Source organism: Eucyclogobius newberryi, unplaced genomic scaffold (genome assembly GCF_026437365.1).
Source record: "Eucyclogobius newberryi isolate DKJ021-1_F unplaced genomic scaffold, fEucNew1.0.hap1 SCAF_2, whole genome shotgun sequence".
Classification (NCBI taxonomy): domain Eukaryota; kingdom Metazoa; phylum Chordata; class Actinopteri; order Gobiiformes; family Gobiidae; genus Eucyclogobius; species Eucyclogobius newberryi.
Window position 1 is genome coordinate 18,595,714 of NW_027315834.1, and position 21,004 is coordinate 18,616,717.

The 21,004-nt window shown below is 39.8% G+C and overlaps 3 protein-coding genes across 5 annotated transcripts; all 3 read right to left on the reverse strand.

Annotated features, from left to right (window-relative positions):
• Positions 1-1,182: 1,182 nt before the first annotated feature.
• Positions 1,183-6,722, reverse strand: slc38a9 (solute carrier family 38 member 9). 2 transcript variants are annotated; one of them, XM_072454008.1, is made up of 15 exons: positions 6,489-6,722; positions 5,646-5,760; positions 4,938-5,076; positions 4,359-4,477; positions 4,205-4,268; positions 4,039-4,132; positions 3,530-3,700; positions 3,398-3,457; positions 3,110-3,313; positions 2,924-3,031; positions 2,718-2,824; positions 2,536-2,649; positions 2,295-2,443; positions 2,054-2,143; positions 1,183-1,902 (listed from the first exon to the last, which is right to left on the reverse strand). In XM_072454008.1, the coding sequence occupies exons 2-15, from the start codon at positions 5,738-5,740 to the stop codon at positions 1,737-1,739; spliced, it is 1,680 nt and encodes a 559-aa protein (XP_072310109.1). In that variant the 5' UTR covers positions 5,741-5,760; positions 6,489-6,722; the 3' UTR covers positions 1,183-1,736. The 2 variants fall into 2 exon arrangements, with proteins under 2 accessions (XP_072310109.1, XP_072310110.1); XM_072454009.1 differs by having other exon boundaries at positions 4,938-5,067; positions 6,489-6,720.
• Positions 6,723-12,662: 5,940 nt separating this feature from the next.
• Positions 12,663-13,993, reverse strand: purg (purine-rich element binding protein G). The gene has a single exon (XM_072454732.1). It carries the CDS (start codon positions 13,659-13,661, stop codon positions 12,666-12,668), a length of 996 nt encoding a protein of 331 aa, XP_072310833.1. The 5' UTR covers positions 13,662-13,993; the 3' UTR covers positions 12,663-12,665.
• Positions 13,994-14,672: 679 nt separating this feature from the next.
• il6st (interleukin 6 cytokine family signal transduce) lies at positions 14,673-20,979 on the reverse strand. 2 transcript variants are annotated; one of them, XM_072454010.1, is made up of 16 exons: positions 20,758-20,979; positions 20,453-20,544; positions 18,911-19,213; positions 18,692-18,839; positions 18,457-18,614; positions 17,841-17,995; positions 17,520-17,676; positions 17,373-17,452; positions 17,009-17,255; positions 16,680-16,850; positions 16,506-16,607; positions 16,256-16,411; positions 16,035-16,175; positions 15,651-15,747; positions 15,460-15,541; positions 14,673-15,334 (listed from the first exon to the last, which is right to left on the reverse strand). In XM_072454010.1, exons 2-16 carry the CDS (start codon positions 20,529-20,531, stop codon positions 14,738-14,740), a joined length of 2,673 nt encoding a protein of 890 aa, XP_072310111.1. In that variant the 5' UTR covers positions 20,532-20,544; positions 20,758-20,979; the 3' UTR covers positions 14,673-14,737. The 2 variants fall into 2 exon arrangements, with proteins under 2 accessions (XP_072310111.1, XP_072310112.1); XM_072454011.1 differs by having other exon boundaries at positions 20,453-20,541; positions 20,758-20,961.
• Between the last annotated feature and the right edge of the window lie 25 nt (positions 20,980-21,004).

A 21,004-nucleotide genomic window follows, 5' to 3' on the forward strand; every position in this document is an offset into this window, starting at 1 on the left:
GTTTGCTAAATATTATGCAGGATACAGGTTAATTTATATTGAAGAGATACCCTTTATTATTTTAGTCTTAGACAAAAATAATAAGTCTTAGACTAAAATAATACTGGTAATCAAATATTGATTTCCACACACACATTTATTACAGAGCGTAAATGTGACAAAAAGCTCCCAGACCAACCATAAAGTCTCAAGTCCCCAGCCCCCAAACACACCTCAATAATAGGCAGGCAGGACAGTGCAGGAGCTTAAATAAGATGAGGACAGGCAGAGAGGTCAGGTCACTGCCACACTGAATACTGACACCACTGTGACCCTTCCCAATCCTCGGACAGAATTAATACCAGTAATGGTATCTGCCTGAGAGCACTTCCTGTCAGACCCCCTGAATTAGGGAGCTGCATATTGATTAGCTTCTCAGGCTTTTCATTTCATTGGCTCCTTTGTTTGGAGGTGATCAGCTCATTCTACATGTAAAAACATGTAGCTATTGGAGATACATTTCGCATGGATTTGAAGACTTACATGAGAAAAGGTTACAAATGAATTGATACCTTAGTACCATAGCACATGCTGCCTGCATGGCATGCGTTCAGTCAAAACTGTATCCCTTCTGCAATAAGGAACAAATGTTTAGGCCTAAAATGAAAATGGCCCATGTGTGGAATTGGCTCTATTTTAACAAGCTGCATTTGTAATGTATTGTTAGGATTGCAAAATACCTACACGTGCACATGCATTGTCCTGGAAGAAAAAAATAATTATCTAAAGGAAAAACGAAAATACTAAATTGAAATAATTCCCATTTAAGATAAAGAACACGAGAAGAATGCACCTACCTGATTGTTAGTTTTGTTTGCAAGTTGGCGGCACATAAGGAAGATGATGAAGAACTTAATAAATAACTTTAACTTTCACATTACGCCAGACCCTTCAGTCTTGTTGGAAACTGATGTGCATTTGACTGACCTAGTTATAAGCAGTGGCGCCCTCTGGTGGTTATATTAACACAAAACAGTCTGAAAGGCCCTGAATGTAAATAAGATGAGCAACTCCACCAGTTAAGTTGCTCTACAATCTGTTGCATATATAATATCTATGCAACAGATTGTAGAGCAACTTAACAGACTAGTCTATAAATGCAAGAGAGTTCCATTATTGTATTAAAAGAAAAAAAACACAACATTGAAATTGGTATATTTAATTTATACATCGATGGGAGTTCCTTTTTGCATCCACATTCCCTTTGTCTATCCTATTATTAGTCAAATTGCTTGGATAAAATACCAAAAATAACACATTAAATACAAACAGTGTAAGTAGTAACATAACATAAAACATAATTATAAAGATAGAAGAGCAAGCCCCTGTGTACCTGATGCATGAACGAGATGGCTTTGTGCATGACAAAACATTACATATAAAAACAACATACACTCAATTTCTACACTGGTTCTCATCAAGCCCTTACTTAAAAGTACTAAAATATAATTCACTGTGGTTGTCACTGTGATGTTACCAAAGATTACGATTCACCAATATTCATGACTGTGATAAGTGTTAAATGTCTTAGGCACAAGTTGGCACTGAGGAGAAAAGGGGCTCTTCAAGCAAAGGGATTATAGATTTCTATGAGGTTTTCACACTCAAGCATGACCTTTAACACGAATGTCGCTCAGCCACTTTAAGTGTGTCTGCTCAATCTAATCCTTTAATCGTGCTTCTAAGAGCCCGAGGGTCTACATGAAGAACTGAGCCACAAGGTTAGCTATTCCCAGCAGAATCAGAAAACTGTGGAAGACGGCAGATGGCCAGGTGAGCTTTTGCTGTCGATGAAGCGAGATCATGTGGATCAAGGAAGGGAAGACAAACACTAAAGCCAGACCACACGTGGCACCAGAAAATCTGCAGAGAAAACAAACAAACAACAAGGAAAAGTCCATAATCTCTACAATTGCCAATACAGTAGTCAATAACCTATATTCAATATTGGCCATGTGTCAATGCACTGGACCTGTGGACAAAAACACAACATGAGTGAGTATTTAGTGCTTACCTTATTATGGAGCCAATGTTGGGATAAAAAGTAGCCATAAGGACCCCAGCTCCAACGATTACGGTGTTCAGCAGAAAGACATGACAGAAACTGAAGAGGAAACAGAAACATTATGCATCTACAGCAGTGCTTTATCAGGTTAAAGAAAACTACACATTTGTATGAAACATTGTATTGAAAAGACAGTTTGCAGAGGGAAATGTAATGGTGATTTGTAATAGCTTTAATGTTGCCGTGTTACCTGGGATAGATGTTCCCAAAGAACTGACTCATGACTTGAACACGCACCAGATATCCCAGAAGAGGATACACAGTAATCATTTGAAATAACAGAAATGCCCGTGCTACAAACACCAGCACATCACTGCTGGGGAAATTATCTAGAAAGTTCTGGGAAAGATAAAGAGGGAAACATTTTATGAAGCTCTTTTGTACTTATCAACTTCTTTGACAATGTATCGGAAATGAAGTGTACTTTGTACCGGTTCAATACATTCTTTGGTTAAGGGAGGAGAGGGAAAAGCAGAAAATATCAAAACCCCCACATAGAGGTAGGTGAGCCCCACCAGGAGATAGGCCACAGAAAGGTCTCGCACCTAAAATAAACACATCACCTATGAACAGTGTGCACAAACATGGGTCACTGTTGGTAAGTGCCACTCACGTTGTTTTCTTGGTGCTTGTTGCTCTTCATTAACGTAATGATGCAGTTGTGAATAAAAAAAGCCAGCGTGAGAACACCAGTCAGTTGAGGAAACTGTAGTCTAAACTCTAGAAGGACATATGACCATAGGATTAATATTTAGAGATTAAGGGCTCCAGACTGTCCTGTGCAAATGTAAAAAGAAAGAGAAAAGAAACATATTTTACCTGGAACAAAAAAGTGAGTGTGATCAAACCAGTGGAACTCCAAGTGAAAGCCAATGCAGAAAGCTTTGTAACTGACAAGTGTAATGAGGTAGATGACAGAGATGGTGCCTAAATAACACACATTTCTGATGAAGGAACATGTCAAAATGTACAACATTCACATTTCCTTTTGTTGTCATCTCTTACCCAAAAAAGTGAATCTTGCGAAAAAAGAAGCGGAGCGAAAGCAGAGCAGTGGCAGCAGGAGCACGATCAGGTACAGAGGGACTGTATGAGTCTTGCTCCACCAGTGTGCAAAAGCAGTGCCATCAGAACTGTTGTTGGCATTTTGATCCACGAACAATGAGCTGGCGTTTGAGTCAGGGTGACTATTTGGAAATGGGCAGATTACTGTAAATTAAAATGTTTAAGTACATTATTATAGATATAGATATGTTGCTCTTGTACATAGAAAAAACATGTGACTTTTTTAACCTCTGTCTGAACCATTTGTTCCAAATTCGTGGTCTGACATGTTGACATTGTGAGCATAGTCTAAAAAAGAAAAGGGGCCACGTTATACAACACACAAAAGTAGACTTTGCAGTGGGACTGTACGTCACTTACTGTAGATAAACTGTCCACTGTTAAAGAGAAAGTTGGACATAAGGACCCAGTAGACCACCATGGCTCCTATAAGGGAAACCATTGAAAAGAAAAGACTGGACCACTGGCCAAACTTCCCAAAGTAGTATCGACAGACATCAGGGAATTCCCAATCCGATGTGTCCAAATAAGCTGTAGATTAAAAGTACAGTGTTATATCATTATAAAGACCATTATAAAAGGGCCTGATTTAATGCATTTACTGCCAACAATAGTATGAGTGCATAATTGAGTCAAAACCATGACATTACATAAAAATGCTCCTTACAAATGTTGAATAGATTCAGTTCATGAAATATGTACACAACTTACACAAAATATATTTCTACAATAATTGTGAGTAGCGGAGGTTTCCGTAAAATGCTCATTAAGGGCAGGTTTTCTATATAGTATATACATTATATAGTTATAAAATAAAGTTGTAGGATGAAGGTGAAAAGGACGGTGGAAAATGAATGCATTGAACTCACGTATAGACTTTGGTGATTTGAGCACAATGTAACAACAGTACAGCAAAAGCAGACCAGTGAAGATGAGGATAAGGATCCCCATAGTGAAACCAGCCTGTGATGGCACAAATATTTTTAAAACGGACATTTCACTTGGTTAACAGAACCGACGGTATTGTTGGCTCACCTGTTTTATGCCCCATGGTATACTAAGAATAGAAGTGCCCATCATTGTGTTCCATATAGCAAATCTGAGAAGAAAAGGTATCGTGAAAGCTCTATAAAATATAATGAATACAGTATAAACATGATGGTTCCCTTTTGTTCAAGGTAAAACTCACATAGTGATTATACTGGGGTTTTTAAGTGATTGGTCACTGCTGGTCACCTTAAAGGCGGTGCCCAGTGGGCTGTAGATGTAAATGTCTTCTGGGCCTGGGATCACATGATTTGGAGGACTCTGGAAAAATAAAAGAATATATGTAATGCAGTGCTCCTCGTTGTTTTGTCCCATATGCCTTAACACACGCACAGACTTGCAAGTATCCTGCTGAATGTTATTGTTGTATTTGTTGTGTGTGCCCACTTGTTTACGCCTAATTTGTGCACAAGACTTGGATAAGCTTTAGCAAATGGCCAAAAATGTATCAAAAATAATTGTGGGTCTTTCATTCATTAGCTGGTCAGATTTAACTGGCACTGACCATAACAACAGCATCAGAAAATAGTCAGGTACACACAACATACATTAAAATATCGTATGTAGTATACAAACTGTCAAGCTTTATTCTCAATTGTGTTTAATAAGCTTTTGGACTCCGACTAGTGCTAATACTTGTAAATAAGACAATCATAGTAGCTTCATTGTGGACTTGTTGAGGGATGTTTTTCATGAGAGTATGAGAGTTCAGAGCACTGACCAGGAGTCTGTCGGAGGAGCCGGTCAGTTTGCTGTAGTAATGGACTCGGCTGTTGAGAATGGCCGCTTCAGCAGACACTCTCTCCTGCGGATCATCAGCTACAATGTACCTGGGCTCCACGTAGAAAGGTCTGCAGGAACTTACACAGGATTCATTTACAGTTCAGATCATGCTCCAAATGCAGCTTGTGAGTGTGAACTTCATATTGCATTATGAGAAAAAGACCTCGTTGGGTACTGTGAAATACCAAACTGGATTAAAACACTAACACAGCCGCATGGTAAAGGTTTTGGTATTTGCTTGTCAAGTCACTTCCTGGAAGCTCACTAGAAGTACAGAGTGTTTATTACATGACACTAAGCAAGTAAAAGTTGTTTCAGTTCCATCCACAAGATTAGTTTATAATAATAATAATAATAATAATAATAATAATAATAATAATAAAATATATAATATATATATATATATATATATATATATATATATATATATATAATTTTAGGGGGATAAATACAAGAAAAATGATTGAATTAATCTTAATCTGCAATCTGCATGTGTTTACACATATGCTTGTACAGTAAGTACCTTTCCTATTGACTGAAACACTTCTCATGTCTCTCACTTTCCTTTTCTGTGGCGCTCTTTCACAGACACATGAAAGCAGTTAGAGTATAGAGTATAATGATCAGTGAAGTGTCATTAACCTACCTCTTGACTTTTATGTCCAGAGAGTCTGTGGAGCCCCGAAGAGAGCTCTCTCCGGCCTGCTCTGAAGGCAGCAGTGGTCGGCTGTCGTCCTCCATGACAGTCACAGTCGCATCACCTGACACAACGACAATCATATAAAAACCCTGACAACAAGCTCATAAAATATTACACAACATGAGTAATATATTCAGTCTCATTATTATAGAAATAAATGCACATTTATTCACTGTATTAAAGTAGCACTGCATAAAATGGAGACGTGCAGGAGAGTCTTCACCAGGAAAGTTACAGGTCAGGTCTGTGGAGAGAGTGTGTCTTTTGCAAGGTTTTTAGTTATTAAAAAACACTCTTCGGGCTTTATTCGGGCTATTCTTAATTATTATATCATGTCTTCCAGCTTTCTCGTTATATTCAACATTTTTGCATATAACGAGGACTTTTCTCCATTTAAATATATAATTTAAGTTGTTAGTTGTATTTGTCCTATTTTCTCATCATTCTGAAAACCATAGATACATTATTACATTAACAAACTCTAAATTCTTGGGAAGCTGATCTTCTGTTTTGTTAAAAACACACTGAAATCATAGAACCAAGATGTGAACCATACAAACAAAGTGTCATCAATCTGACATTTAGATTAAGGCACAGAACAATAAACAAATAAACTACATAAAACGCTTATTTCTAAAGCTGCACAAGAACAGAGCATTTTATAAGCAAATGTAATTAGATTTCATGCTGTGGTTTTCCACATAAACAAGACTTAAGACGTGTAATGGATTATCACAGTCGTTAGTTTTGCAGATTGTGAGAATAAAGCTAAAGATTGACAGCACAAACCTTGTAAAAATGAAGCTCTCCTTCCGTAAGTTTAACTCATTTCACTTTTGTCTTGTCAGCAGAGAAAAAACTGCTTTTTGGCAAAAATAAAAGAGGATCCAAGCGTCAGCAGGAAATCCCTCTGTCCAAATCCAAGACAAAGCCACTCTTACTCCGCCGCTTTAGAACGCGCTGTCATCAAATAAAAGCAAAGTGATGTTTATTAGAGTCGTTTGTTTTTATTTCCTCCTGCCCTGCTTCTTCTTCTTCTTCTTTGTTCAAACTGTGCAAGGATCCTAGCGCCACCGCCTGGAGCTCACAAGCAGCTACAGCAAGACTCACGTCAGATCAGCAACACAACATATTATTTGTGGCCGTGGCTGCAGAGCCGCGGCGCGGCGTGGCGCGGTCCGGCGCGGTCAAATAGCGCAGCAGTTTCAGGAGCCGCGGCACAAAATAACATGGCAGTTTCGGCCGCGCCCCGCGGCTCTGTAGACACTCCCTTTATTTATGTGTAGTGGTAGAAGAGGGACTTTGGCTGTTACTCAAGTAAAGGTTCAGATATTACATAAGAAAAGTAGCATATAACAAATCTACTTAGAAAACGTTTTGAAATATCCCTTAAAAATAAAAGTAAATTTAACTCGGATTTGAGAACTGTTAGGGAGTTAAATGTAATGATTAATGCAATTAACTAAAATGTATATTCCTGGGCTTGAACTCAAAAGCTTTTCAAGTACTTTCTACTTTACAGACCAGTTCAAAAATGATCTACCGATATTATAGCATAACATAAGTATTTTTGGTCAGGACTACAATATCTAAAAGAAAGACAGATATGAGAAAAAAAAACATAATGCTATGAAACATTTAATGAACAAAAAATAATCAGTACAAGAAACATTTTCCAATATCTTTATCATTCAACAACCAGGGCAATTGTCTCCAAACTCATACAACATTGACCATTTACTACACAGATGTTTCTTTAGCAACAATTCTTCCACATAAAATATTGAACACATAAACATTTGAAGAACCATGAGTGCAAAGTGACTAGATTGTCTGTAGATTTTAGACCTTTCTCACAAAGGTAGTGATGTTGGATTTGATTCTCTAGTCGTTGGCGTGATCATTGATGACTTAAACTCCACTGATGCCTTTATGAAAATGGTCAGATATTGTCCATTTATGGAAAGAACATAAGTACTTTCTGTAAGACTGGGGCCGTATCCTGGTTGGTTACGGATGTTGGAAATGACTTGTCGATATAAAATCACCCTTTATATTGAAGTGATATAGCTCTGAACTTAACACTACTAACAAATGTTTCCAGCTTGTGTTAAAATGCCATTTCCCTGTGATGAATTTGTAAGAATGATCAGACCGTGTGCTTATTGGTGGAAATCTAGAAATCAACCTACCGGTATTCAGACAGGGATTTCAGATTTTAGGGAATGAACTGAGCATTTTAATACAAGTTGAAACTAACATTTCCGACATCTTTGGAAAGTAGCACTATATGGGAACAGCAATAGGACATCAATGTTTTCTTTTTCTTCCTCTTTGCATGCATTCAGCTGGGGTCCATAGAAGCACCTTTATGAAACATAGCACCATTTTTTCATATATTCCTATATATTTAGATATATGGGACCCATCCTTAGGCATGCATACACTCTAAGACTTAGTTTTCTGGTTGCCATTTCTAAAATTAGATTGAAACAGTACAAGGCAAGTTATGAATATCCATACAGTACATGTAGAAGATGAACAAATACAGTTTACATTAAAGAAAGTGCTACCGTACAAATCTTCCTTGTTTAGCCTTACTCTAGAGGACTATTAGGACACACCAATGTACTACATTACATATTATGTATTTATATACCTTTTCACGTTTCAGTTTTCATTTAAACTCATTTAAACTCTTTTTAAATTTCAATACTTTCATGAGGAAAAAATAACAGAAAAAAAGATATTTTGTAAGTATACATTCACATCACAAACACAAAAATGTACAGTTCAACTCTGTAAAAGTTATTGTCAGACGCAGCTGTGGCATCAAGGTCATTGAGGAGCAGTTGCTTGAAGGAGATAACAGCTAAAACAAAGCACATGAATTAAAATATTCAGTCTGCAAAAGTGCTTTAAGGCGTCAGGGTTGGAAACAATCCAGATTTCTTTCTTTGTGTTCATTTACAGTCCAACCACATGAGGCCTCTTCAAGTGCTCTGTGCTGACAGTGCAACCTCATTGAACAGTATCATGAGCTCTCCTGGTGCTGATACAAAGCCTGTGAATGTACCAAGAAGGGTCTTTTCCACTGAGGGCTACACACTGAGGCATGATTTACATTAAAACACTTTTTTTTTACAAATTATTAGTGTGAGCCCAGGTTTATACACTACTGTGCAAAAGTCCTAGATGTTAAAACAAGTTTGTATGTTGAGATTACTGTCAACCGAAGATCAGTGGTTCAATCTTTAGAATCAGACAATTAATTTTATTATTACATTTTGTAATGTCATAAACTCAACTTAACTGGAGTCAGTCTGCTCCAGGGCAATTGTCACAATAGAAAGCTGCGAACACCACCACCAACTGAATGGATAATGTAAGTTTGGACTAGAAGGACCTAATGTACATTTCCAAAACATTGAGGAGCGAATTAAAATCATCGTCTTTCACTCTTGGCCTGGTCCATGCTGTTTTAGTGTGGTAGTTTTTAACACACACAAGTGTCATGTTCATATTCAATGCCTAGGACATTTGCACAGAACTGCATATCCTACATCTTTACAATAAATATTTTGACATGGAATTACTATTTTGAAATATGCATATTGCACAGGAAATAGGGTAAAATAACATCTCAGCCCTTGTATTTTCTCCACTGTAGTGAAACTGTTTAACTATGTTAGCAGAGGTTACCATATGAAGATGTGTAATATATTTACATCTGTTACATTGTTCGCTGGCTGTGACTTCATGAAGACTGCATGTCATGTGGTATGAGGTAAAACTGTTGAACAGAAACTACAAGAGTGTTGTTATAACTGGGCTAAGACACATTTCAGAGCATCGTTTACGTTGTAGAAAAACCTTTACAGCCTTTACAATAGTACCAGTAGGAAGAAGACAGTGTAATCCCTCATTCGTCCAGGAGGGTTCCATTGTGGAAAAAGATTCAGTTGTTGTCATCTGGACAGCAAGATGTTTTGATTCAACTCACCAGTTGTATACAATAGTGTTTTTAAGCCATGGAGCGGGAGAAGTCTGAATGACTCTTCGATGAGAGTCAAAACGTATTGTTTTTCTAAATGTTGTCCAGATGACGATTGAATCTATTTCTTCTTCCAGTAACTACACCTTATGTACATTAAAATATCTCATTGTATTATGCAATTAAATTATTTAGATTTGGGGACATCTTCATTCCTAAAGTGCTTTTTTTCCCCTTCTCTCTCCTTTTGCTTATTGCCAGCTTATTTGAAAGCAGAATAATAGTCAGGACCTTTTTGGCTGCAGTGCACTCTTGAATTGAGATCTTAAGGGATATTACTGCAACAAAATAAGTACAACGCTGAATAAAGTATGTTGAATCTCCTTTGAATGGTTTCTGGAGTTGATGTCTATCCTGTGTCCTCACTTCACCTCGCAGCTTTAAAAATGAAATGTGTGCAGTTGCCAAGGTAACAGCACAGACAATTGGCCTGACATAGCCAGTTCACCGAGCTTGCTTTGTATGTTAACACCCCAGTAAACAAACGGCTCATCACTGTCACTGTAATGACTTTCATCTGGATACTATTACGATTCAATTTGTCTTCTGCTATACTACCGTAATAACATCGCAATAACATTGTAATAACATCTTAAAACAGAGCTTTGAGAATGAAGTGCACTCAACAAAGCAACGGGTTCAACGTGAAGATATATTATAGTCTGAAATTGACATGAATGTAATGTGTATATTAGAGCAATGATTGTCACATTAGGCCAAAGGCTTAAACTGACATGGTCCCTCAACAGATCAAGTCTAGCTTACACGGAGCAATTAAAGTGCTTATATTAAATAGATGTTAATTTTTTTTAATAGCGTGACCCTTTTTTCAGGAGAATTTTGTAATTTTATTTACAATAAGTGATATTTTAACTTCATATACATACATCTTAAAACTTCATACTCAGAGGCTATATATGATTAATTCTGCCCAATATTTGTAACGTGAGTGAACCTTCCCCCCAGCTAAAATAAATTGTGCTTAAATCATACTTTGCACATCCTAAAGCACACACATAACTGCACAGCTATACATACCTAGTCCTGTGCTGTCATGCACTAAAGGCATCGGTTAAAATGACATAAATGCTTTGACAGCAAAATGTTCTTCTACCAATAACATTATATTGCTCACACACACACTCACAGACACCATTTTGTGTGCTTTTAATTAACATATACCTGTAATGGAACAACATGTCATATTTTCATCTGTCAATGCAAGTCTCCTGGGCTTCTTTGAACCTATGACTACAGTAAGATTATAAATATGCTAAATCGTTTGCGACTGCATTGCACTATTGACCAAGTCTTTTCCGGGATAATAAAGTTACATCTCTCTCTCTGAAACAAAGCCAAGATAACTGCTTGACAAGCCATTCCACAAGGACTAGTCGATAAGCTGATCCGTCTGAAAGGGTGATTTTGGTTAATAATAAAAATGGACAAAGCAGGACCACGTGTCAGAGCTGTTGTCTCCGTCATCTGTGCACTGTCTACTCATCAGCATCATACAGCTCTTTAATTACTCAAGCTCTCGTCTGATACGTTTAAAGCACAAAGGTTTGTCAGTTTTAACAACCGCAAAGTTGTGAGCAGCTGAAATTATCATAGCACCAAACAAGACATACATAACTATTGAGCGTCCAAATTAAGAGTTGACCCTATTGCTGAAGCCTTTCTTTCTTAGCTGTGTATTTATGAAGCCCAAAATATTTAGTAAAAAATCTTTCAAGTATTTTTCAAGGCTTCATTAAGGTCACTTTGTCAGTGCCTAAATGCAATTTTGTACCCATCAGCTCAGGCATTAATTTCAAAGGGCAAATAAGAAAGCTGTTGGTGAGGTCCAGTGAGTGATGTGTGAAGTCTGAGAAATGCACAATATCTTTTAAGCTGCCTTATTCATACTAGATGTTTTTGGATTAACATCTGGTTCTAGGATTTAAGGAAGAGCTACAACAAAACTCTGCAACATGTCAATGAAAAATAATCTCTCATCTGTGCTCAAGTGGCAGCATGCAAGACAATAAACAAACTACATACTTTAGTAGTCCTCATCTTTAGTCACTTTAGAGTGACTTCAGTCACTTTTTGTCGTAGGCTTATCATCTCAATAAATTCTAATATTTAAGTTCAAGTATTGTTAGTTGAGGCTTGAATTATTTGGAATCAAATAAAATATACAAATTGAAACTATAAACAATAGCTCGGGATGTACATATGTTCTTCCGTTAAGAAGAATGATAGTCATTTCACTATATTGCACAAGCAAACCTTTAAATGAAAGAGGCGGGGCTTAAGAGTGTACTGGTGTCCTGTCTGACCCCAGTCTGCCCAGTCATACGTCATCATTATATCTACTTCAGTAGTCTTTGTGGGAGCATCTGAGACCACATCAAGCCTACACCACTAAATGTTTCACTGATTTTTGTTTAGTACCTAAAGCTCTAATCCACTTGTAGGTCTACGTCTATTTATATCTGGTAGGCAATTCTTTTCTAAGAAGGTATTTATTTAGGTCAATAACTGTCAAAGGAATGTGAGGCCATTGGAGCACAGCAGCAGAGTGCGGTGCAAAGTACACAACAGTCTGGCAGCAAACTGGACAGGACAGGACACACTGCACCTGCATTCAGCTCTGACAGACCCACGGAACATAACTATGAAATGAAACTCTCTATTTACTGAAGCTTTTATAATCATTTAGGTGATGAAGAATTTGAGGTTGGTCGTTATTGTGGACCAAAATGGCTAAAAACCAAAGTTGACATTATCAATAGAGAAGCTCAGATGAGCCGGCGGGAGACGGAGTTGAACGAGGGCATTTGGGGCCATTTGGGGACACGACGAGCCAAGCGGAGGCTGCGTGGACGTGCGCGGTGCTGCCAGTCTGCACGCACAACACACGCACCTCAGGCGTCCTGCTCCTCACTGTCCTGTCGCGCGTCTGTCCTCTTATCTTTGTGACAAGAGAACATGCGTCTCATTTCCTCTTCGTACTTGATGAAGTTCTCTCCAAAGCGAGCCCATGCCTTGAGCGGCACCGTGATGGTGTTCCTGTACGGCTGCCGCACCTCGCTGATCTTTAGAAACACTCCGTACCGGTTGGACCCGACATCAAAATAAAACCTCTTGTTGTCCACTCGGAAGGCCGCGGCCTCGGGCAGGTCGGGCTGCTCTTCGTGGTTCCGTACAGCTCCTTGGCCGCGGTCCTCGCCGTCCTCGTCCCCGTAGTCCTCAATGAGCTGCGACAGCGCGTCTCTGAACTCGATGAGCCCCTGCGCGGGCAGCACGATGGTCTGCTCTATGCCCTGGCCGTAGTAGCCCATGGTGCCGTATCCTTTACTGACAGTTTGTCGAATGCGAAGGAATCTGCCCCTCTGGTTCTCCTTCAGATCCAAAAAGTACTTTCTGTTGTCCCGTTCGATAAATTCGCTCTTGAGCACCCGGTGCGCGTGGTCCTCGGATGCGGCGGAGCCGGGAGGAGACAGCGGCTCCTGCGGTCTCCTGCGCGTGTCCTCGATGTTGGGGGGTGCCAGGCTCCCCCGCAGCCCGATCCTGGCATAGTAGTCTATGAAGTCCCCCAGACAGTAGCGCAAAGCCGGGGCCATGGACATGGACAGAGTGAGCTTACTCTTCCTGATGTTGTCTTGGCGCCCTCTGCCAATCCAAACCTCTGCGATCTTTAGGAAGCGTCCGCGTACGCTCTGCTTCACGTCCAAATAGAAGCGCTTCTTCTGGATGTCCACGCGTTTGGAGGCCAGCTCCTGGATGTCACTGCCCTGCTGAGGCTGCTGTGCGGAGCCGGTTTGGACGAACTGCTGCGGATATGTTCTCTGAGAAGACGGATCGGATGCAATCTTACCCCTGACTCTTTCCATGCTTCTGCAACATCCATCAGCCATCATGATTTATATTCCCACAGTAAACCGTGCAGCGCAAAACGATGCCCCCATGCCAATGACAGCCAAACAGGAGCGCTAATCCATGCAACAACTGCTGCTGGCTGCGGGAAACAACTCCTATCCTCAAATGACCCGAAAATGGCAGCTAGTTTGGAGTCGTCAGCTGTTCGTTTCTTTGTCCTGACAGAAAGGTCAAACTACACAATTTAACTACTCTGCTGCAAACGTCAAAGTGTCTTCCGTCACCTTTTTGCCTAAAAACCTTTGCTGAAGGAGTCAGAGAAGCAGCCAACCTGAAATGGGAGGAGGCGTCCAATACTACATGAACCCGCTGAACCCATCCCCCGCCCGTCCCGAGACGCCGCGCACGCGCCACATCGCGCCGACATGTTCCGCTTGGGGAAGAAATAAACCATGTATTTATCACTGAATAGTCAGCAGCATGTCGACTATTGGCCTGTTGAACTTATTTAGCTGAAGAAATATGAGCCAAGGCCCTGCATAAATTGACGCATTACACTGATATAGACAAGGGCGGAGCGTTTATAGACCTTTATCCATAAATATGAATGAGGACATTTTCAGTAGCTGATGTTTTATTTGGCTACAAGCACATTATTCCAGGTCCATTGTGGTTTGGTCAGATGTGATCTTAGAATGCATATGAACACATCTGGTCAATAATGACAACAATCTGAAAACATAACCTCACTTTTAAGATTTCCATGTCTGTCAGATAAAAAAACAAGGCATAATAACAAACATTAACAAGTCAATGGAAACATTCTGTGCATGCAATGATTCTCCACAATATTAGCATTGTTTCAGCATGTGAAGATGCACAGGGCAAATACATTGATGTGTAGTGTAACACTGTCTATACATAGAGAACAAAGTGCAGGTAACAAAAGAACAACGGACACAGAAGCGTCGTGGTCAGTTTCTGTTGCTACAGAGGACTTCATGCTCAGCTCCACAAGCTGCAATGTGCAAAATAAGACTCTCACTTTCATCAATTCAATAAAAGCATAAAAAAGGCACATACAATTTTACAGTGGTTCAGGTTTGAGTTTGTAGTTTTACTGTTGTCTGTAGCCCCCCAGCTGAGGCATGTAGCTGGAGATGGGTGCATCTGTCAACCACTCATGTGATTGTCCCTCAGCAGACACCCCATCCTCTGAGTCTTCTCCCACAGGACAGAAGTCTAGCATCTTAGCCTCCATTTCCAGCTGGTTGGGGCTGTCCGAGTTCTCCTCACAATGACTTAGAGGGGGGAAACGCCGGGACTGTCTGCTGCCCTCTAATGACAGCATGTCTGGATTCTCCTCTGACTCCAGAAGGGGTTGCGTTGACTCAGACCTGGAAAATACAGCTTGCTGGGCAGGTAGGCTTGGTGTCTGTCCCTTGTAGCCACTAGAGGCCACCACTGAGGAGTACTGAACCGTGCTGGCAGTAGTGTCAGCTATATCCCCTCCTTCATCGCTGTCAGACACACTCTGTCGAGGTGAAGACATGCAGGAGGAACCTCCAATACCACTGCTGTGCTCCTCAGACATATATTTGTCCTTCTTCAGAGGGAGACAGGCCTTGTCCTCTTCAAAGAAAGACTTCCCATCACAAACATCCACATCAAGTACACTGACGCCAGACAGACAGTTTTCACTTGACGTTTCGGCCTGTTGACAAATCAAGGATCAATCATAACTTACTCTCTGAGTTTGCTTCTATAGATGAGCATTAAATAACTTAAGTCTAATAAAGTATAACGGTAACACTGAAACTAATTTTCTATGTGTAGTACCTTAATGTGATGATCAGGAGACCAGGTCCCAATAGTGCTTGCTCCTGGATTTGGAATTTTAGGCCAGAAACTGTCTTTGATGCTGAAACAATAACATGGTCAAAGTGAGGCTTATCAATAACAAAAGGACCATGATCAAAATCAAGTAACCGTACGGTCGATAAGTTCAGTAATTTAATGTTTGCACTTACACATCTCTTTTACAGACGCAGATCAGCATGGTCAGAACAACAAAAAACAGGAAGCAGAGGCTCACGCCAACTACAATGCCCTCGATCTCACCAGGTGCTAAAGACAGACATTTAACAAGACGTGAATATCTCAAATAAATCAGAGGGAGACAATGGCTACAATCAGAACATTGAGATATTCTAGCCCATTCATGGTTTCTAATTTCATTATTAATCTTAACATAGGAAGACAAAACACAAAAATAGGGGCATCTTCATTGCTAATTAAAATCAATGAAAACAGGAAATAGTCTGAAACTGATAAACACATGCAGAAAATATTCAATGATAAAAGTAAGGTAGAAAAGGCTGAACATCAAGGCTCGAGGAAGTCTTGCCACTTACCGTACTTGAGCGTGGTAAAAGAGTGCTTCACGCCTCTATGTGAACCCATGACGTTTGAAACACTGATCCATGTGTCGTATCGCTGGTTGCGGACCAGAGATTTTAGAGTGTATGAAAAAGTGTCACTTGGGACAGTGATAGCTACAAAATGAGAATTCAAAATGTTCAAATGATCAGTTAAAATAGTCTTTCTATTACATGAACGATCCCCTGGTCCATACCTTCAGTTTTGGTCCCATCAGTGTCCACAGAGTAAAAGATAGTGTAGTTTAAGATGAAGCCTCGTTGCTTGTCTTTAGGAATTTCCTCCCATATCAAATGGGCCTCTGTACATCCAGGTTTTCCCTTTAGTTTAACAGTGGGCCCGTCCAGTGGAGCTAAAACCCCAACAAAAAGGGTGACTTTAATACTATAACAATACTACTAAAGATGACTTTAGTTAATTAACTATTGAATTGATTTAATAGTTACCTCCTTGCTCTAAATATGCTCCCACTTGTACTGGGTTCCCAATCCATCCCGAGTAAAGTGGATATACAGACACATTGTACATAACAAACCTCTCAAGGTTTCCTAAAGTAGTACAAAATATATAATGAACATTTATATAATATACCATTGCATTAAACCAATCATTAAGCTTACCTCGGATGAAAGTTTTCCTAACGTTCTTCTTTTCCCTCTGCCAGTCCACCTGATCACCGCTGGTCCACTGCACCAAATACTCAGAGACTGCTGTATTGTTTGGAGCCGTCCATTCAACAAGCAGTTTCCCTGCATCAGGATATACTTCTAACCTCTGCACCGGAGACACCACTGCGTTTAAACACAGAAGACACAACGCTTTGTCACATTACTCAGTAAAATGCACGGAGCGGTTTTACAACAGTGAGCTAAACTATTTGTGTTGCTTGTTACAACATGCACATCAATCATGAAACTGAAATCCTGTGCGTGTGTGTGTAGGAACAAACCATTTTCTTTTCCGGGGATCACAATTGTTGCCACTGGAGACTTGCCCTTCAAATTGACAGCAGTGACTTTGACAATGACAGGTGTACTATTGTTGAGGTGAATTTGCTTCAAAACAGTAATGAGCGCAGAGCTGCTGTTTGCATTTGGAATCCTCTCCCACACAATATTTTGGTTTGGAAGTTTTTCCTTGAAGTCTCGAACACTGATTTGATACGCTACAATCTTTCCATTGGCAAACTCAGGCTCCTGAAAAAGATGCGGAAACATGCATGCACTTATGTGATTTAAACTGTTTTATTTATCTTTACATGGCACTTACTAGTTGAAACAATCCCTCATTTTCAATCACATAACGTCACTCACCTTACAGAGCAACTGTACTTGTCGTCCATCTGCAAACTCACTTAGAGTAATATGCCAGACGTCCGGTTTACTCGACGGTTCTGTAAAAACTCCACACATTTAGAATGATGAAACCTTATCTGCAGTAACTCTCAAAGCGATCCTTACTAGATGAAGGCGTTCTTTTTGTTGAGTTGTTACTCCACTCACTCCAGTACCCGTCTTTGTCATTTTTGCAGCGCAACTGAGTAATATAAGCAGTGTCTGGTCGAAGGTTCTGGAGCCTGAAGGATTGTATGTCAATACTCGTGTCTGCCCGAGGCACCTACAGGCAAGGCAAGTTTATTTGTAGAGCACGTTTCATACACAAGGCAATTCAAAGTGCTTCACACAACAGGAAAAATGCATTAAAATCACAAAGAAATTACAGAAACAGAAATACAATAATATCAACGAAATAGAAATGTACAAATGTATATATAAACTTACATAGGACCAGTTGTAAGAACTTTCTGGAGCAAACCTAATTTCATAAATTAATCTTAATTGCGTTTCATCGATAGGACGCGTCCAATTTATGAGCAACGACGTTGGGAAACTGTCTTCTGAAATAATATTTACATCTGATGGAGGGTTTGTCTTTACTGAAAAAAAAAAAAAAAAAAAAGGTCAATACAGAAGGCAAAAATGTACAGATTGTTCAGCAGACACATGAATAACAGGATAGTAATTCTTAAGGACGTAGTTTCTTCACAGTAACTCATTCAGAGCCAACTTTAGAACTTCCCTGACCACAGGAACTTTCCTGAGTCAAGTTTGCAGCTCAGTTGCTTCTGTGTGATTATTTTGTATCGTCCTGTTGTATTCTTAAAAAGCCATTTAAGTCCCTGATATCTGATGTGAATTTTACACACACAAAATATTTGTTCCTGTTCGCATTATAAATCAGTGTTATATAGATAAAGAGGAAACACTTCTCCAGATGTGTGGAACCCTCCACATTGTTGTTACGGAAAAAAAAAAAATCAATATATGTCTGGATAAGATATAGATGATTTTGTGTAGAATAGGAACTGGCCCAGCAAAAAATCCAAGCTTTACTTACTAAATGAATTGGATTCCACTAATAGATGCTCAGACTCCATTTTTCCGAGTTCATTCTCTGCTTCTACCCAGACATCCAGAAAAATGAAATTAGGAAACACCTCTGTGTCTACATCTGCACTGCTTTCAGATGTTGTCTTATTGAAGCTTTTGAAGGAGCTAGAAAATAAGTAAATACAAGAGTGAAACTGAAAGGTCAATTGCACAGATGACAATAATTCTAGTAATGTACTCACTTTACAAAATTAACATTCACTGTGTACATCGTCGAGAAATCCCCAGGTAGCGGTTGTTTTGGTTCCCACTTACAGTGGATGAACTGAGAGATGTGCATTTTATCTTGAACAGCTCTACAAGAAAGGTTCTCTGGCTTCCTTGGGAAATCTGGCAATATAATGAGTGAAAGTTAGAAAAATACAACACAGATGCGTGCAACGTGTTAAAACCAAACTTACAGCCTTTTTTTAAGTATATGCCACTCATATACGCCCCACTGTTGTATCTACCATGTGCAGGTTTTTGGCTGGAGCAAAAAAGCCACCGAGGTGTTTTGTCAGTGATTGGGATGGTAACATTAAGGGCAGACTCATTGATCTTTGTATACTGCTCAGGAGGAATTTCTCTCTGAGCGAGCAGCTTCCAGCGTAGGTCGTCTACTGTGACATCACTTGTGTTGGTGATAAAACATGTCGCCGTGAAGTTTGTCCCAATCTGCAGGAGCGGATTCTGTGGAGCTGTCACTAAATAATTTACAAAACCTAGGAAAAAGATAACCATTAGGCAAAAAACATGGTTTAAACTTGGTTTAACACTAATAAAAAACAAACGTGTGCAGGCGGTATTATAACAACAGTTCCACTAGGGGTCACAACACTCCGTGTAGTCAAAGAAGCAAACTTGTGATTAAAATGAAAAGGATATTACAATTCTGTTCACAAGTTCACTTAAACAAACTGGGATGAAATGGTTTGAAGAGCCCTACGCTTCAATGTATTCTATAAATTAAGGAGACTATAGCATTGAATGCAGATGTTTTTTTTTTTTTACTTAATTTTCTTCAACACAAGTGAAACCAGTCAGTGTTGTGTTTTCAGTGATACATCTGGACCATTATAAGAAATCTTCAATGGCAAAAGGTGGCAAGGTGATTAGCACTTTTGCCTGACAGCAAAAAAGGTCCGGACCGGGTCTTTCTGAGCAGTTTGCATGTTTCTCCCCGTGTCTGGGTGGGCTCCTGGTGCTCCAGTTTCTCCCATCAACGTAAAAATCCTCCAACGAGGATCTCAAGATCCTCAAGATGTGGAGACTGGTCTTGGGCTCTCCTGCTCCACATCTCCTGCTCCTCTTTCTCCTGCTCCTCTTTACCTGCTAATAGTATTACCTAGTCTTGTGCTAGTTATTTTTACTTTATTTTATTCTATTATCATTATTATCTGATTTTTTTAATCTTTATTCTGTATTTTTATTATCTATTTTATTTCCCCCCCTCCATTCCCTATTAAGATATGAGAGGAGTTTTGTTAATAAGAGTTTTTTGATTTGTTCATAAGAGTTCTATTAAGAGTGTGTTTTTGAAACTTCCTATAATCTGTCCTTTCCTCCTGTTCTACTGCGCTGTAACAACAAAATTTCCCCTTGCGTGGATATTAAAGGTTTATCTTATCTTTCACCAGCATCAGTGAAGGCAGAGGAGGGGGACAATAAAGACTGAAGTAATCTAAATGAGGACTACTAAAAAAGATGGCAAAGGACAGTGGCCTTGGACAAAGACCATGTTGTCAGCATCATCTCTCTTCTCCATGGAAGTACAAGATCATGTTTATATTATAGATCCATGAACTCCTGTGCTTTCCTCTGCCAGGCAACAACAGGAACCTGTCTCCTCCTTGTGTTTTAGCTTTCAATGTCTCAGAGAAACAACAATATTCAACTACTCTAAGCAAGGATGTTAATTCTGAAAGTAAACTGAGCAGACTGTTGGTGTTGGATGTACTGACCTGGAGAGGCGATGGCAGAGGCCACACAGGCCGCCAGCAGCAGCAGCACAGCCCGTAGCAGCGGCACAGACTCGACCATGATCCAAACACTGCTGAACAAACAAAGAACACGTGTCATCCTTAGCCGATCGTCTCTTCTAAACGTTAAAAACACGTTAACGTCACATATTACAAGCTCGTGTCTCTTTCTACACAGGTATCGATACAATTAAGAGTCGCGTTCGCTAGCATTTCCAGCTCGCGCGCTCGTGTCGCAGCTGACGCCATATTGCTCACGTACATTAAAATACTCTGCAGTTACTTACCACTACAGTCTTGCGTAGAAAATGTTCATTAACATTTTTTGTGAGTACTAAATGGCTCAGACACGATGTCGGACATTTACTTGGGACATTTGCGCGCTTCTGTTCACGGAGGGTTTGTTCAGTCTAGTCCCGCCCACTTCCCGGCACAGCTCGCGACCTCTGTTCAACTTTTCACGTACAACGCCACTTTTCTGAGCTATTACAGTCGTGGGCCGAATACATCTAAACCAACGTTGACCGTGCTGTT